This window comes from Pseudonaja textilis, chromosome 5 (assembly GCF_049901715.1).
Source record: "Pseudonaja textilis isolate UNSWEBS1 chromosome 5, rPseTex1.2, whole genome shotgun sequence".
NCBI classification, from domain to species: domain Eukaryota; kingdom Metazoa; phylum Chordata; class Lepidosauria; order Squamata; family Elapidae; genus Pseudonaja; species Pseudonaja textilis.
Genome location: NC_141994.1, coordinates 46,056,776 through 46,075,675, shown reverse-complemented (window position 1 = coordinate 46,075,675; position 18,900 = coordinate 46,056,776). Strand labels below are relative to the sequence as shown.

The 18,900-nt window shown below is 35.6% G+C and overlaps 1 protein-coding gene and 1 long non-coding RNA gene across 4 annotated transcripts; one reads left to right on the top strand and one right to left on the bottom strand.

The window, feature by feature from the left end:
• The first annotated feature begins 736 nt into the window (after window positions 1-736).
• Window positions 737-13,532, top strand: LOC148125630 (uncharacterized). Its single transcript, XR_015743871.1, has 2 exons — window positions 737-1,109; window positions 12,119-13,532. It is a non-coding gene; the product is annotated as an uncharacterized LOC148125630 (long non-coding RNA).
• Window positions 8,046-17,499, bottom strand: PHF5A (PHD finger protein 5A). 3 transcript variants are annotated; one of them, XM_026697061.2, is made up of 4 exons: window positions 17,376-17,499; window positions 15,080-15,103; window positions 11,632-11,798; window positions 8,046-8,483 (listed from the first exon to the last, which is right to left on the bottom strand). In XM_026697061.2, the coding sequence occupies exons 1-4, from the start codon at window positions 17,425-17,427 to the stop codon at window positions 8,394-8,396; spliced, it is 333 nt and encodes a 110-aa protein (XP_026552846.1). In that variant the 5' UTR covers window positions 17,428-17,499; the 3' UTR covers window positions 8,046-8,393. The 3 variants fall into 3 exon arrangements, with proteins under 3 accessions (XP_026552846.1, XP_087790867.1, XP_087790868.1); XM_087934741.1 differs by having other exon boundaries at window positions 17,270-17,446; XM_087934742.1 differs by lacking the exon at window positions 8,046-8,483 and adding an exon at window positions 9,244-9,416.
• Window positions 17,500-18,900: the final 1,401 nt, after the last annotated feature.

Genomic DNA, 18,900 nt, shown 5'->3' with positions numbered 1-18,900 from the left:
TCCCAACAGACCTTCCTAAACTTAATTTCTCAGACACACAAGGCAAAATCCAAGGGTACTCTAGTAACCACAGGCTGCTTACTGAATGTTTGATGGTAGCGTATCCTATTTTGTGGAGGCCTGAACTTTCTTAATAAAGACCTGGTGAAGCAGACTTTGAACTTTCCCTTAGAGTAGGGTTGGTGGTGTTCAACTTTTGCCTCCTCCATGGCGGGAGGCCGTCTCACCTGGCACAGAGAGCAGGATTGAGCCAGCCTTGTTTTGGAGTCAACCGTATCATCTACAAAAACTAGCAACATTTATGGAAGAGCAATATGTGTGCGTTTCCCAGTCGATCAGTTTAATGTTAAAGCACCTAGTTAAGCGTCTTCATTTGGATGATCCCTCAACTTCGTCGTTTGAGCTGTCGCTCGCGGATCTGTTCAAAACAATACATTGTCGTAGCATAAAGGTTGCGCGTAGGCCTCCAATCTTCTCGCTTACTCCTCCGCTTAAAGCACGCAACCCGCATATTTAACCTCAGCCCACATATTTTGCTGCTTATTTTCGTCTCTCAAATGCTGAAGGGTATGCAAATCACTTCACATCCCCAAAACAAAACCTCACAAGACACGGCTGTCAGATGGCATTTTAACTATTCATGGAGTATGTTTCCCTTCGCTGAACTGTTAATGCGCATGATTAGGGACTATTTTCTCACCAGTGCGCCGGCGCATCATCTCGTCAACGTAACTTCAGACGCAAGCAGAGAACTCGGGAGAACAGCCTGCAAGGCGTAGAAGCGCACGCAGTTCTAAAAATAACAGCACCATGGTAGCAACAGCCTTCCGATTGGCCAGAGGCATGAAGGTTTCTTCAGATTGGGCATTTGATTTAACCAGTGGCTAAAAGATTTTTTACGTGTGCAGGAAAAATTCGAACGGTTTGAAGGAGGTTCATGGGAAGTGTAGTTTTTATTAAAAAAGCGGTCTCGGAATTCTCAAATAAAAATCAACTGGATAAAAAGGTGAAGATCCGCTGTTCAAAAGGGAGGCAACACGGTGTTTTACCAGCTTCTGTCGACTGACCTCTATATTTTTCTTCAAAGATATTTTCATACTAGAGCATTTGTGAGTTGGTTTCAGAATCTTATTCACTTATTTTCTAATGCTAAAGAACATGGAGCTCAGTTCAGTTAATCCTATTGGTGGCATAGTTCTTAGATTTAGTGTTTAGTTGAATAGCCTAGCTATTACGCTTGGGACAAAATTCTTCAATTATATTGTACTATTCTTTTGTGATATTTACGGGCATTTGAATAAATGACCTAGATATCCCATGTAGTATTTAAAGCAAAACTAGTTTTTTTTAAAAAAATCGGTATAAATCTAGGGGAAAAGATATTTTTGAATATTTACTTTTAATTGAAACTTTAAATGTTGAAACGTAATCACTGAAAATCCCAAGATCTACAAAAGCATTTTACATTTTCTCCAATTCTCAAGAATCAATATCGTAGTACATATATTAAACAGTATTAATTGGGGGGGATAATGTGTGTATATGTGTTCCTGGGGTTTTGATGTACCTTTTTCTTTTTTAACATCTTGATTGTTTTGTGGGGGTTTTGGATTGTTTGGAGTTTTGTATTTTAACCTTGTTTTTGAATAAAATAAAAATAGAGTAAAAACATGTTCTCCAACTGCATTAAGAATAACTATCGTTATTTTGAAGCCCAAATCAAAAACAACACAGTACTATTGTACAATACAATACAGTAGTTAACTGAAAGGTGTAATCATAGATATACATATTGTTGTTAAACACTAAAATACCTATGGGTTGCTGAATACTGGACAACAGGTTAATTAAAGTGAATTGAAACAACTATATAGATAAGACAGTGTCCTATATTCTTAAAGTGACATTTTAAAATTTAAGACATTTAATGTTACTGGCCACTGAGAGGTATAAAATTTTAATAAAATAAGAGGCCCTCTTTGAAAAAGGGCAGTTTACAAATGCAAAAAAATAATAATTTCAGCAGCTGTGCTCAGCAGCTGTATTGGATGAATAGTGAAGATTAAAAAAGGTCATTTGTTCAATGTTAAGAATATTTTCTTTTCGAAACGTGAAAGATTTACAAGGTTCATACCAGTACTAGAATGATTTTGAATAACTATTTTGTTTACTAATGTTTATATATATATATTGTTTTTGCTATGTTTTAAGAATTTTTCTTTTTACATTTTCAAGGGGAAGTACCAAGCAGAGTCTGAATGATGAGATCTACATGATATAAAATAGATATTAGAAATTTGAATGTTATAATTTTAGAATGCACAAATTCAATGTTTAATGAGATTTCATATGATAATAACAAGATTTAAAGGTGTTGCACTTCGATTGGCAATCATAGGGGGAATTTTGCTTCTTAAGAATGTTGGAAGAGAACATATGAAATTGTAAACAAGACAAAAGTATAAGTACAATGAATAAAAAGATATAGAAATTTAGGTAAAAGAAATACAATTGAATAAGAAGAAAATGAGATAACCATAAAAGAAAATTAAGAGAAGGGAGAAATAGTGAGAAGTTGGAAAAACAGTAATAAGGTATGAAGTTGAATACATAAGATGAATATGCATATGAAATTGTGTCTGTATGGAAATGTGATAACCCAGAACGATGCTGTACTCAAATAAGATGTTTGATTTGTTTTGTTAAAACTCAATAAAACTTTATTAAAAAAAAGAATATTTCCTTTTCTAGACATAGAAAAGTAATATAATTAAAATTGCAATCCATAATTACTCTCCTAAATTAATATTTCCTTTTCCAGACATAGAAAAGTAATGTAATTAAAATTGCAATCTATAATTACACTCCTAAATTAATGGAGATTAGATACCATCTCTTATCCTTAAAAAGACACATTCAGGACACTTTTTCAAATCCAGCTGTCACCTACTTGAGACTAAAATTAATCAACTGTTTATGTGAAAAAGCCATAGATTCTTATTCCAAGGAATTTAAGAATGCTGATCAATCATTAGGAATGCATATTTTTCATGTAGGTAACTCATCACTATGTAGTAGTCCACCATATTTATATTTATATTAGAACTAGTTAAGGATAATTAGGAAGACAAATCGTAATATATTCATAAGCAATTATATATTAATAAATCAGTTAATTTCTTTTTTATTTGAAGCAAACTGCTGTAAAATTCCAATATAATTAGTCCTGAAATTTACAAGTATTTCAGTATAGTCATTTCTAAATAGTATAAAACAATAAGAATTTTCTAATAAAAGTTTAAATCAAGTCATGTTAACAGTAACACAGAATCACTTGTCTTCTTAAAAAATCCAGCCCAAAATGGAAGTAATATAGATGGTTAAAGCAGTCTAGAAAATTCAGTAATCACATCAAATGACATCTACTGAACAATTAAAAGAAAAATGTGAAAGAAAACAATAACAAACACCCTTCTATCATAGTAGTTTTAATACCAGGAAAGATTAGTCAGTCTATAATTAGCTGTAATTAGCACTCATTTATCATCCATCATTCTTCTCATCAGTTGACATTTAAACCCAAAGGAAATGAGTTTTTTCCTGCCTGTCAAATGAAAGGTGCCAAGAAGCACATTAAGTCACTTTGAGATGCAAAATACAATATAACAGGAGTATGTTATTAATTGCGGAGGATCTTGCAATTTCGATATTTGTAATCCTATGGAGGTATGGCCAATTGTAACAGAAGAAGCACCAAATGTTCTCACTAGGACAAGAAATTATTCCAATCAGAAATTATTCCATTAGGTTTTATATTCATCTGCATAGTTCAGGTGATTCAGTGCTTCATTCCCTTGTTAGATTTAACCATTAGACAATTGTTCTGAAAATGCTTTGTAGGGCAGGATTTTAGAAACAAATGAGACAAGGCATCTGAATTTAAGCTAACCATATAACCATTATATACAGTACTCAGAAAGATGATTAGACACATGACTAAATTATTCAGATAATTACTAATAGATCCTTTCATGTCTGCTCTCATGATATTCTAGCCGCAGCTTAATAGTTATGATTCCATCTTGGTCTGACTCTGGGCAAATACTGCAATGTTCAGGCAGTTGTTCAGAACCCCTGTATGTACAAGCATAGATTAAGAAAAGAACCTACTGTATACAAAATATGTCTTGCATATTGCCACTGCAATTAATGAGAACTGTAGAAAAAGTTTTGGTTTTGAAAAAGCCCATTAGTTACAGTAGACACCTGACAAAACTGTGTTTTCTCCAGATCACTTTTTCATGTTTCCATATATTTTAACATGTTCCATTTGGTACTTCCCTTTGAATTATGACTAAAGCCCTACAAGAGGTGTCAAACTCAGGTTGTCACAGCATCATCACATGACATATGACTTTTTTCTCCTTCGCTATACTGGCAAAGGGTGTGGCCAGTGCGTGACACATCCAGCCCGTGGGGTTGTATTTGACAACCCTGCCTTCCAAAGAAACATGGTAGCCTTGATGTGTGTTTTATAATACCTACAGGTGAAACTCGAAAAATTAGAATATCGGGCAAAAGATCATTTATTTCAGTAATGCAACTTAAAAGGTGAAACTAATATATGAGATAGACTCATTACATGCAAAGCAAGATAGTTCAAGCTGTGATTTGTCATAATTGAGTTGATTATGGCTTACAGCTCATGAAAACCTCAAATCCACAATCTCAGAAAATTAGAATATTACATGCAATCAATAAAATAAGGATTGTACACAGAACAATATCAGACCTCTGAAAAGTATACACATGCATATGTACTCAGTATTTGGTTTGGGTCCCATTTGCAGCAATTACTGTCTCAATGCGGCATGGCATGGAAGCTATCAACCTGTGGCACTGCTGAGGTGTTATGGAAGACCAGGATGCTTCAATAGTGGTCTTCAGCTCTTCTGCATTGTTCGGACTCATGTCTCTCATCTTTCTCTCGGCAATGCCCCATAGATTCTCTATGGGGTTCAGGTCAGGCGAGTTTGCTGGCCAATCAAGCACAGTAATCCCATGGTCATTGAACCAGGTTTTGGTGGTTTTGGCAGTGTGGGCAGGTGCCAAGTCCTGCTGGAAAATGAAGTTAGCATCCCCATAAAGCTCATCTGTGGAAGGAAGCATAAAGTGCTCCAAAATCTCCTGGTAGATGTCTGCGTTGACCCTGGACTTAATGAAGCACAGTGGACCAACAGCAGCAGATGACATGGCTCCCCAAATCAACAGACTGTGGAAACTTCACACTGGACTTCAAGCATCTTGCAGTGTGTGCCTCTCCATTCTTCCTCCAGACTCTGGATCCTTGGTTTCCAAATGAGATGCAAAAGTTGCTCTCATCAGAAAAGAGGACTTTGGACCACTGACCAGTTTAGTTTTTCTTTGTAAAATGCTTCTGATGTTGTTTGTTGTTCAGGAGCAGCTTGACAAGAGGAATACGATATTTGAAGCCCATGTCCAGGATCTGTCTGTGTCTCTTGATGCACTGACTCCAGCCTCAGTCCACTCCTTGTCAAAGTCCCCAGCACTTTTGAACGGCCCTTTCCTGACAATCCTCTCCAGGCTGCGGTCACCCCTGCTGCTTGTGCACCTTTTTCTTCCACACTTTTCCCTTCCACATAACTTTCTATTAATGTGCTTTGATACAGCACTTTGGGAACATCCAACTTCTTTTGCAATTACCTTTTGAGGTTTTTCCCTCCTTATGAACAGTGTCAATGATGGTTTTCTGCACAACTGTCAGGTCAACAGTCTTTCCCATGATTGTGATTCCTACTGAACCAGACTGAGGGACCATTTAAAGACTCAGGAACCCTTTGCAGGTGTTATGGCTTAATTAGCTGATTAGAGCCTAGAATATTGAACCTATTCACAATATTTTAATTTTCTGAGATTGTGGATTTGGGGTTTTATGAACTGTAAGCCATAATCATCTCAATTATGACACATCACAGCTTGAACTATCTTACTTTGCATGTAATATCTCATATATTAGTTTCACCTTTTAAGTTGCATTACTGAAATAAATGAACTTTTGCACAATATTCTAATTTTTTGAGTTTCACCTGTATGAAATCTCATTGCACTAAATTCTAGCTGCCTAAAACTTGCTACAGATTTTTTTAGGTTCAGTATTAGTTCATGATGAGATGACAATAGTTTCTATATACCTCCACTTTTTTAAAAATAATATTTTGTCACTTGCCTGATTTAAAGCCCAAACAAACTAGAAACATTTCTAAAGATAGTCCAGATGCATTGATTAAGCGATGAATGAAAGTTCCAAGATTTTCACAATCTGATAACTGGTGCTTCTGTTTAGTATTTTTATGTATTTCTACTTATTGCAAAGTACACACAAGAGAAATACAATTTTTTTTAAGAATAGGTTATCTATTTCAGAGCTAATCCACAAAATTATTGTATTCTATAATAGTGGTGGTTAACCTTTTGGGCTCCCATGCTGAAAATTTGCACTTGCGTGCGCTCACATGCCAGCACCCAGAAGGCAATGTGCATGGATCCCCACACCCCCGTGCATGTGTGCATGTCTCCCGTGCGCCAGATACCCGACAATCAACTATTGGGCAGGCAGCGCACATGCGCAGTGGGGCTCTTCCGGTCAACCTCTTGCATGCTAGCAGAAGTGGCTCTGTATGCAACTTCTGGCACGCATGCCGTAGGTTTGCCATCACGATTCTGTGAAAGAAATGAAGGTAAACATGAGGGCGTGGGAAGGAGAGGTAGTTAATAGATACAAATGGGCTTAAGATTGTGGTTCAGGTTGAATGGAGTAGAAATGAATTTGGCTTACTTTGTGATGCATTCCTGCTTTCTATGTTTATATTATACCAGAGATTATTGTTAATCATTCATTTGGACTGAAGTAATAGTCCATTAGGGAATATTGTGATAATGATAAAATTTACACTCTGCAAAGGAGCTCCACCCCTTGAGAGATCCTTGCACAGTACACGTTCCTCCATTTACATCCCTATGAATAAAATGGTATCCAATTATAATAATAAACTTCTTCCTAGTATAAGTGTTAAAAATACCTAATTGGTTGCAATTTGCATATTTTAAGAACCAAACGTTTATTAAAAATAATTTATGATCCCCAATCTCTCTTTACTATTTCCTAAACAGGTATGTTAAAATATTTGTTTTGAGGGAGGCTGAAAATACCGTGAACTGATTCACTGCCATATCATGCCTAATCATGTAGTTGTTAAGTAAATCACATAGTTATGTCCTATTCCAAAACACCATTTGAATAACAAGTCTGCATTGTGAGTTTATATGCTTAAATCATTAAATACATTGGAAGTGAATAAAATCATTTGAAAATTATGTCTTACTACAAACCTTAAGAATGCCTGAAAACAGAATTAGGAGGGCGTGAGGTTATTTCTTTTCATAAACCTGATTTGTGGATATGTGTTTTATTATCTTTGGGTTTAAGTTTCTATAATTACAATATGCTTTTTTCTAAATGGACTACAACATATATGCAAAATTTGGCTATGATTTGGTAGCTGATAACAGATGACATTTTGGATTTGTGAATGATTTTTTAAACAGGGCAGCTATTGCACATTAAAAAGATGCACACCCAACTGTTTAAATCCTGCTTTTCATGATTTGCAGCAGGAATTTCAGGTACTATATTATTTCCCCATTGCAATAAGCAAGTGAGTATATCTCAAAGGGCAGATAGACTTTCTTAGAAAAAAATTGTTTACGGTATGATTATATTGTACTGGTGCAAGAAACACAAGTTAGGGCAATACCAAATGCTGTTCTTTATAGATTTATTCAGTTTGTATGCTGTCTCAGTCACTGAGCAATTCTAGATTACTGTTTATATCCCTTAATTGTTATGGACCACTACCAGCTACAACTACCAATTTATGCCTGAATTTATCTCCCTGATTACTAACAAATAACAATCACACACACCCCAATCCAAGATCAAGAAATGTACATATGAGAATTTCCACTAGAAGACTATTATAAAACTTTATTGGGGTATAATCCACCATAACACTGACAGAACACCTAATCAAATTCTTCAGAAAACCTTGGGTTTGACTTAATATACAGTGAAAGTATTCTGTCAGAAAAAAGGGCTATCTATCAAGATCTATGGTCTGAATTCCAATTTACCTTCTTAGTGATTTCAAATTATATTTAATTCAATATTTTTTTCATTGAAAAATGACAAGAATAATTTTTAGTAACCAATATTTCCATCAAATTATTAGAATTGAAACAAAATACATTTAATTGCTTTCCTATAAAAATGAAGTCCAAAATTTTTCAGGAGTACTTCCACAGTGGAGATGTGATCATCTTTTCTTGAAGCCATATTTCTTTCGTTCATAAAAGAGATCTGTTTTTGAACTCCCCAAATTAACAATCTTGGGACAGCCATCTCGCTAGAATGGTGCAAAAGACAAACAGTTAGAACAAGCTAAGCCTAATAGATTCCAAAAGGAATATCATAGTATCTGTATATCACAATTCCAATAGGGAAATTTGTTTGAGTGTATATGTGTGTGTGTGAGAATGAGAGATTTCTGTCCTCTATTAACCCACATATTGTCTATAGATAATTATGTCCTATTTCTACTATCAAATTAAGAGATAGTACTTTACAGACTGCAGTCTTACAAAGCACTTACTTAAAAGGGACCTGCCACTAAATTTGATGAGATTAGCATAGAAATACAAAAGGGTAGGATTTGTTTCAATGCAATTTCTCCATAAAATTCTACAATCAACTGTAATTATACAAAAGGTGCATTATTTGAATAGCATTATCTTGAAACTCAGGAATGTAGAATTTGAAACAACAGCAAACAAATAAAAATGAAGCAAGCATAGAGTAGACAACAAAAAGAGGAAAAATCCAATAATGATATAAATGGATGGATATAATATATGCAAAGTACAACTTTTTTAAAAAGTAAGACACAGCATATGGCAAATGTACTGACTTTCTAAAAAAAAAAATCCCACTCATGATGCTTGTGGAATTATATTGTACCTTATGAAATACTTTATTTCTTTAGTTCAATCTGACTGACTTTTGAAAGGCTTCTGCTAAAATGGGAAAGATTTTTGTACACATTTCTTTTCTTATCTTTCCAACTGTTTTATTACTTCCTATCATTTCCCCTACATGTGCAAGGTCTGCTTTTTTCATTCAAATAAGTACCAATCTATTGGTTTGATAGGAATTGACCAACCCGTTTGATACCTGAGCCAGCCTTCATGGGCTGAAAGAGAGTGACAGGCTCTCAGCGGTCACCCAGCTACCTTTCATAGAATTCAAGAATCTTCTGTTTTTTAGCCTGGTGCCTTAAATGCTAGACCAAAGGCTCTCCAATTATTTTCCAAACTACTTTATACTTATTCAATTGCTACCCTAATGTTCAACTCATCATCACCATCAGTTTAGCCGTTGTCTATCCACTGAAGGATGAAGAAATCTTTTGCAATTTTTCAACTAATATGGTCCTAAGCTTTCTTTTGCCAATTGGGTCCATAATATTTGCCAATGTCATCATCCATCTTATTTTAAGTCTCTTTTGTGGATGCTTTGTATCAAGTGGGATCCATACTATGATTGCTTTGGTCCACCTGCCATCAGTTCTTCTTGCTATGTGACCAACCCATTTCTATTTCAATTCTTTTACTCTTTTGATGACATCGCATGCTATAATACTGAGAGTTTCTTTAAACAATTAGTTCTAATCTCCTATAATCTAAATCATAAATAAGATATAGAATTATGCCCAAATATTAATTTGAGAAAATTTGAATAAGAAGTATTCTCACTTTTAGGTAGCTTAACATAAGAAAGGCACATATTACTTTAAAATGTACAAAGTTTACACTTTATTAAGCAATAATAATTTAAGAATGCTCTCTTCCCCCCCTCTATATGTATAGAGAGAATATATATATTCATTCAGAAAGTATTCAGATCCCCTTCACTTTCATCAATTTTGTTATGCTGCGCCCGGATTCTACAGTTTTTGAAATTCATTTTTTTCTCATTAATCTACACTCAGTACCCCAAGTAACAAAGTGAAAACAGAATTTTAGAAATGTCTGTAAATTTATTAAAAAGAAAAAACTAAAATATCACATATTTGGATATCACATCCTTTGCAACAAACACTTAAAAATTTAACTCCGGTGCCCCATATTTCTCTTAATTGTTGCTGACATGCTTCTACATCTTGATTGAAGTCAACCTGTGGCAAATTAAATTGATTGGACATGATTTGGGAAGGCACATACCTTTCTATAGAAGGCATCACTGCTGATGCCTTCATACTGTAGCAGAAGAAAAGCCATGAAGTCAGAGGAATTGCCTACAGAGCTCAGAGACGGGATTATTGCAAAGCACAGATCTGGGAAAGGCCACAATACATATCTGTTGCCCTGAAGGTTCTAAGAGTACAGTGGCCTCCATAATTCTCAAATGGAAGACATTTGGCACAACCAAGACTGTTCCAAGGGCTGGTTGCCAGTCAAATGGAGCAAACAGTGGAGGATGGCCTTACTAAGAGAGGTGACCAAGAACCCAATGGTCACTCTGACTGAGCGCCAGAGATCCTGTGCAGAGATGGGACAACCATCACTGTAGCCCTGCACCAATCTGGGCTTTATGGCAGAGTGGCGCCACTAGAAGGAACCCTCTCCTCAGTGCAAAACACATGAAAGCCTGCTTGGAGTTTGCAAAAAAGCACCTGAAGGACTCTCAGACTGTGAGGAACAAGTATCTCTGGTCTGATGAAATCAAGATCGAATTGTTTGTCTTTAAACATTATGTCTGGAGGAAACCAGGTACTGCTAATCACCCATCCAATATCATCCCAACAGTGAAGCTTGGTTGTGACTGCATCATGCTGTGGGGGTGTTTTTTAGCAGCAGGGAAACTGGTCATGATTGAGAGAAAGCTTAATGGAGCAAAGTACAGGGATATCTTTAATGAAAATATGTTTCACAGCTCTGAGGACCTCAAACTGGGCTGAAGGTTCACTTTCCAACATGACAACACAGCCAAGACAAAGCAAAAGTGGTTTGGGACAACCCTGTTAATGTCCTAGAGTGGCCCAGCCAGAGCCCTGACTTGAACCCTATTGAACATCTCTGGAGGGACCTGAAAATGGCTGTCCACCAACAGTTGACATCCAACCTGACTGAGCTTCAGAGGATTTGCAAGGAAGAACGGCAAAAGATCCCCAAAAGACTCAAGGTTGTAATTGCTGCCAAAGGTGCTTCAACGAAGTATTGAGTGAAAAGTCTGAATACTTATGCCAATGTGCTATTTCAGTTTTTTTTTTAAATAAATTTACAGACATTTCTAAAATTCTGTTTTCATTTTGTCATTATGGGGTACTGAGTGTAGATTAATGAATTTCAGCAACTACAAAAACAGGCTGAAGCATAACAAAATTGACAAAAATGAAGGGGATCTGAATACTTTCTGAATGCACTGTATGTATGTATATACAGTATGTATGTACATATGTTTAAAAGGATAAAAATAAAAAACTCTAAAAAACTTACATCTTTTTCCTGAATAGTACATTCCTTGCAGTAATAAGCATCAGAAACTCCAGGACCCCCACATATCACACAGCGTCCTTGATAAGAGCCATAGTTGCACTCATCACAGATACGCACCAGTGTACAAGGCCGTACATAAGAGTCACAGATAACACATTTGCCATCACCTGAAAACCAAAGTATGCATATTTCACTTGAGTTGATATACAGAAGATAGCATTCAAACAAAGCGAAGCTGTAGTCCAATTGATTACATAGGGAATATATTTGAATGGTAGTCACTGGACTTTTTTCTTCTACCTAACGTGTTTGCAGTGGATTTTTACCATCCAAAATATGAATATATCACCTTACACTATTTACAGACTGCATTTAGAAGCAATTGGCATATGAGTGACTTTCATCATATCTTTAACCAAACTACCATTTTGTAGCATATGGGGAGAGAATACTCTTTAACCAACTCTAAACTTTTCCTTTCTTTTAGAAAACACTATCAAATTTGGGCATAAACAAATAGAATGAATCAATCCAAAATAATATTTTGTCAATACAAGCTTACAATTTTTCTTAGGATGTGGAAACTCAAGAGTTTATAAACTATTTATTCACTTACACAAAAGAAATGCTGAAAGGACAAGTAGCATTTTGGCAATGCCAACAAAGCAATTTAGAAACACATCACTGAAGGTATTGAAGTGATGGATAGCACCTGCCTTTTAGAATCAACAATCAACAAACTAGAGCAGACATGAAGTCCTTGGAAAAGATATACACATGCTCTCTATAACTCTAAAGAACAGTACTGGGCAGGCCATGTCAATAAACTCCCAGTGACCCAGTATGGAAGTGAATGTTGAAGTGGGATAGGAGGGCATTGACATTTTTTAATTTTGATGTTGAAGAAGATTCCAGTGAATACTATAGATAGCCAAAAAAACAAACACATGGATCATCAAACAAATCAACCCAGAGTTCTCACTCAAGGCACAAGGAAAGAAGAGCGTGACCAACAGCAAGGTGAAGAGACACCATTACAGTGGCGATGAGTGCAGTTGGAAGACCTGAAACATCAGGTTGGAGACAATTATCGAAAAATCTATGTGATGATTAGGAGTTGAAAATGAACTTGATGATACACATCAATGAAGGCAGTAAAATATAAATAAGACAACAAGCACTGGACCACATAAATAGATTTAGAAATACCTACCAATGATGAGAGTTACATTTATTATCTGTGCCCTAATTCATGTAAGTTTATTCCTAATGAAAGAACCAAGTGACTTCTTTTTGCAGTTCAGTTCCATTTGTATTGGATGGGAAAAACTATTAATTCCTCTGCTCAAAACCTTACCACCAGCATTCAATTTCTAGTTTCCAGAAGGAATAAAATTATTCGTTTACATTAGTGTGGCATGAAACAATTGATCGTGAGGAAGTATAACAACTACATTTCTCTATCCATAAACGAAAAATACTATATTTTCCTAGTCTATACTAACTTGCACTATTGCTTCTGCCTCATAATGGCAAGTATTCAGCACTCTGTATATGGTATGCAGACCTTATATCCCTTTTTGAAGTCATTTGGTACCTAGAATTTCACTATCAATATTTGCCAGCAACAATTAAAAAATAGAGATGGTTGAAATAAATATATTACTTTTGAGAATAGTTTTAACACACCTAAAAACAAACCACCACAGAAATAGCAGACCTATCCATAAGTATATCATGACGATAACCTTTGGCTATCATTCAAATAATGTTAAATGATAATGCATCCTCCTATATCCACTGAAGTATTACTTATCCCTACCTTAGAGTCAAGGAAACTGTGTCATGTCACTGGCAGCATTATTTTAAAAAATTCTTCACAATAAATGTCTTAAACTACAGTATCTGGAACTAATTAAATAATTCGATATTCTGTGCATGTTTATAAGCCTTTCTTGGCCCAATTTTCCTTTGCAGAGAGGTCTTTCTATGGTTGTCTTTCAGGTAAATATGTTGCATATACAGTATTCTGGCTTGCCTGAAAGGACTAGCAAAATATTTGATATTGTATACAATATTAAAAGTGACATCTGTGGGCTGATTCAGTCAAATATTTCTAAGCTATTGATTGGGGCTATAAAACAGCTTTCATATAAGTTGTAGACCTTTTTGTTGCTTCTCACATTTGTAGACACAGATTTGTTATGCTTTATCTTCTGATCATATTATGATTATGTATCGGCACATCTTTGAAAAACAATTCAGAAACATCTGCTGATTTAAAATATGGTAGGAAGTTATCAACCGAAAATGGCAGACACATTCATTTAACGTTATTACCTTGTCACCTATATTGTTTTCTATACCATTTTCAGGCTCAATTCAAAGAGCTACCGAAGCCCTCAGTATTTGGTGACAGGTTATCTAAAGAGTCACACTCCCCCTTCATCCAGTTTTGTTCATCTCATTATAAAAAGGATGTTGAGACTCTAGAAAAAGTACAGAGAAGAGCAACCAGGATGATTAGGGGACTGGAGACGAAAACATACAAAGAATGGTTACAGGAACTGGGCTTGGCTTGTCTAGTAAAGAGAAAGACCAGGGGAGACATGATAGCAGTCTTCCAATATTTGAGGGGCTGCCACAGAGAGGAAGGAATCAAGCTATTTTCTAAAGCGCCTGCAGGCTAGACAAGGAATAATGGATGGAAACTGAACCAGGAGAGATTTAACCTGGAAATAAGGATAAACTTTCTGACAGTGAGAACAATCAACCAATGGAACAACTTGCCCTCGGAAGCTGTGGGAGTGCCATCACTTGAGACTTTCAAGAAGAGATTGGACTGCCATTTGTCAGAAATAGTGTAGGGTCTCCCACTTGGGCGGGGGGATTGGACTAGATGACCTACAAGGTTCCTTCCAACTCTGATTATCTGTTATCTGTTATATTTCATTCTTTCTAATATTTTATTTTCAAATTATAAATTTTTTTGGCTACTCTCATATTTTAACTATCTAGCTTTTTAGACACACAATACCAAATCAACAAAGTTTCCTGATTTAGGTTGAAGGAATTGCTGGTCAGGTATGTTGCAAGTCTATTCAAAGTGCAATAATACAGCTATATATATGAAATTTAGTTCCAAAGAGTATCCACATAATAGAATTTACCTGCACATAAAAATAGAGCTTTAGGCAACTGGACCTCTTGCAGATGCCAAATGATCCCAGAATTGTTTTCAAAATTGGCAAATAGAATTTCACTGCACCTCTGCATGCATCAAAACAGCTTTTGGAAATGAAATTCAAAGTTTTAAGAACACTAATGATTTTATCTTAAACTATTCCAAGAAATTTATTATATTCACAGAATAAAGATATTGATATTTTAGTCAAAGTGAAAGAATCTGGCATGAATTCACAACAAATATGTATGAAGCTGTACTTACATTTTTCACATAGTCTCCCAATAGCTGCAACAGCAAAAAATAAAGTCATATTAATATTGAGATCAAAACAAACCACCAATTTAAATATTATGTATTCCCTTTATTTTGCTAATATTCATGCATATGTGAAGTAAGATAATCATAGTTTTTAAAGACAGTACCGAAGGTTTATGTTTCACTAAGTCACAGGTTGGTAATGACATACAGGTAATCCTCAAATTATGATCACAATAGAGCCCCAAATTTCTGTTATTAAGAAAGTTAATGATATTTCAGTTAATGATTTTATATCTTTCCTGCCATAGTTGTTAAGTGAATCATTGCAGTTATTTAAGTTAGTAACTTGGTTGTTGAGTGAATCTGGCTTCCGTGTTGACTTTGCTTGTCAGAAGAACACAAAAGGTGATCATGTGATCCTGGGACACTGCAACCATCATAAATACATGCCAGTTGCTAAGTTCGTGATCGCAGAGAAAAATGTTTGCCACTATCTAGGAGTGAACTCTAAAACCTTTCAAGTGGGAGGCAAGTGTCTTCACCACTAGGCCAGCACACTGCTCATATGTTTATATTACTGTCAATGTATGAAATTAGGTGTTTATTATAGAATGCCTAGGAAATCTATAGAATGCTAAAAACGGAATGTTGAAGTATGAAGTGCTTCATATTTCACACATTTCCTAAACATTCTATGCAATGCCAAAAGGCAAACCGGCAAAGTATAAAATACTCCTGCTAAAATGCCATTCTAGCTTTCATTGGTGCAACAAGCATTCTATAGATTTCCTAGGGATTCTATATAATGCCAGTTTTTCACACATCACCAGTAGCATCTAGACACATAACTTTATTGCTCAGCTTCCTAACAGAGAGGCCAGAATTTCACAACTGTAGATTAGAGGATCCTGTTGCCAGCAAAAAAAAAAAAATGAAAAGGTTTTTTTCTATATCCATCTAAAATAGTCAGTAAAAATGTTCTCCTTAATATGCTACTGAAGAAAATCAATAGTGAACTATTAAAAAAAAACATATGTATATGAATAAAAATCTTGTATTTGAATATTCCTTAACTGATCCATGTTACATATCATGCTATCTAAGTGTTTATTGAATAATCATAATTAATTGGATGTACAAAGATTCTACTACTTTCCCAATGGTTAGATTTTAATTGGTTTTTTGTTTTGTTTTTGTTTTCCCACATTTTGTTCTATTGTACTTTACTAATTTGATTCTTTTTGTTAGTTTTTATTGTTTTTATTTTTTGTTTTAAATATGGTTTTACATTGTGTAAACCGCCCCTAGTCGCCATGGGCGAATAGGCGGCAATATAAATTAAATAAATAAATAAATAAAATTCTGTTGGATTGAGTTGTCAGAAGTTAGGGAATCTCTTGATATACGCTTTTTGGGAAAATGTAAGAAAGAATGGGTATCTGGCCTAGGATATTAAGATATAACAATGATATACAAATAAAAGGGCATAATCTTTGTAACACTCTACTTAATCTATTGTCCAACCCAGTCATTGCTTATCAACCTTCCAGTCCACTCTGAAAAAGGAAAGCAGACAGGTTTTCCAAGTGCCAGTTAAAAAAAAATAAAATTCTGGCTCAATTCATTTTCCTCCTTCATTTCAGTGCCTGCCATCCACTTTCATCACACGTTCCTCAGAAATCCTACATATTCGATTGCAAAAGACTTCAAAGAGAATTCTAACATAATACAATGGAACAATTTCAGAATGCTCAAATTTCGGACATTCCCTTTATCATTATACTGCAGTCTTGTCCAGCCTTACTACTCTCAAATTCTTCAGTTTGCCCATTTGGGGCACTTTATTTTTACACGTTGGAGCCATTGATCCTGAAAAATGGGTGATGGTTTTTCTACCTCACTTTTATTAATTTATAAGTATCTCAAGATAGCGAACATACATAATACTCCCTATTTTTCCCACAACCATCACCCTGTGAGGTTGTTGAGAAAGTGATTGGCCTAAACTCACCCATTTTAATATTACAAATAATAATTTTTATTACTAATCAAATTTGTACAGCCGCCCGACTTACAAAAAGCTTTTAGCTATATAGCACATGCCATTAAACACAGCAGAACTACCCAGCATGTTGGCTGGGGACGAATAGCTGAAATCAACTTGAATGGCTACCATGCATGGTTTATCATTACTTTTCTCCGGCCCGCCTGCCCGCCCGCCCGCCATCTTTTAAACGAAACTCTCTTTCCGGTATGGGCTGCAGAGTAATACTCGACCTCTCTGTAACGGACTACGCACCCACTCCGGCCTGCTTGCGGCAGAAGATTAAATCTGGATGATGTTTAGCCATCACCTCAGGTTCTCGTCTCGCGCCGTTGTTAACGACGTTTTACCCGTGACCTCTACTCTCTAGGTCCCAAAGGACGATAGAAGTCCAGCGAATTAACCAGGGGCTACCTCTCTTAGCGAAAGAAAAGTACGTCCTCTTGCTTCAAACTTTAAAATACTGTAGAACTAACAATTTAGATAAAGAAGGGGAATATAAAGTTTTGACTTATCAAATTGTATCTCTCTCTCTCTCTCTCTTCTAGGACCCGAAAAAGCCCGCCCCTTACATATACCGGCATTGGTGGTATAGTTACCCTGTATTGTAGATGGATTCATGTAAAAGACTCGAAAGGGGTAGTCAGAACCTTTTTTTTTAATTTGTAAGAATTATAAGATGCAGTTGATATTAAGTGCAAGTAATCGTGCATCTAAACAAGCATTTTTAAAAGCGTTTAAACATTTGAAAGGAATAAAGAACGAAGTATGGACATGTAATTCGTAGTTTTAGGAGCCAGCATGCAGTTAAAGGGTAGGTTTGCCTTGAAAGGTCTAAGTGAATTACTTTTTATTTAATCCTAAAAAAGCTTGGGTGGTGAGGGGGAATCGGATTCTATAGCAGTTCCACATCTAACGCTTAATTGCAGGATTCTTCATGTGCAGCCTTCAAAACCTTTCTGACCATTTTAGAGGCATCCACAAAGACTTATTTGTGCAATGACAACTAATACCACATACTTTTATAACTTTAACATCATAACACAAGCGGTTGGCAAATTCTGCACAATAACGTGTCTATTCTCTCATGTACCAAGCATTCTTTCTCTTGACGTTAATTGCAGTCAATGTAGTTTTACTTAATGCACTTAAAAGATTGCATTGCAAATTGCAGGACTGTCATAATTAAATCAGGTTGCCTTTAAGAATACAATCCACTTACTAGGGAATAAGCTCCATTGAACACAGGGTAAAATATTTCTATGTATAAAACTGTACTTGCCGCAAGATTAACTGCATTTGATTCCCTAGTGACATAAATATGTAATTTTAGATTCTAGACTTTCACTTATCCTATCATCCCTCCCACATTACATGATAAGGTATTTAATTTCTCTTTAGTATCTGATAAGCCAGTATTGCTATGTCTTTGGAACAGATTTTCCTTCTGCTGCTTCGTTGCAAATTTTGCTCCGGCTATACACGTTCAAAGACTATTCAGTCTTTTCATGATAAAGCCCCCCCCCTCTTCACCCGCTCATGTGCAATCGGAGACCAATAGACTGAATTTAAAATAACACTTGAATGCTTTTATTTTATGTAGGCAGAGATTGAAACAGAAATAAATACAAAATTTTCAATGTAAAGCGGTAGTAACCCTGTCCAACCGGGGAAATGAGTTCCTCTGCTTTTCAGGTCTCTATGTTTTATACAATAATTGACAACTGCGGAATTTTTTTAACTGTTTCCTGTTGATCTTTCAAGCCTTCGGAACTACATG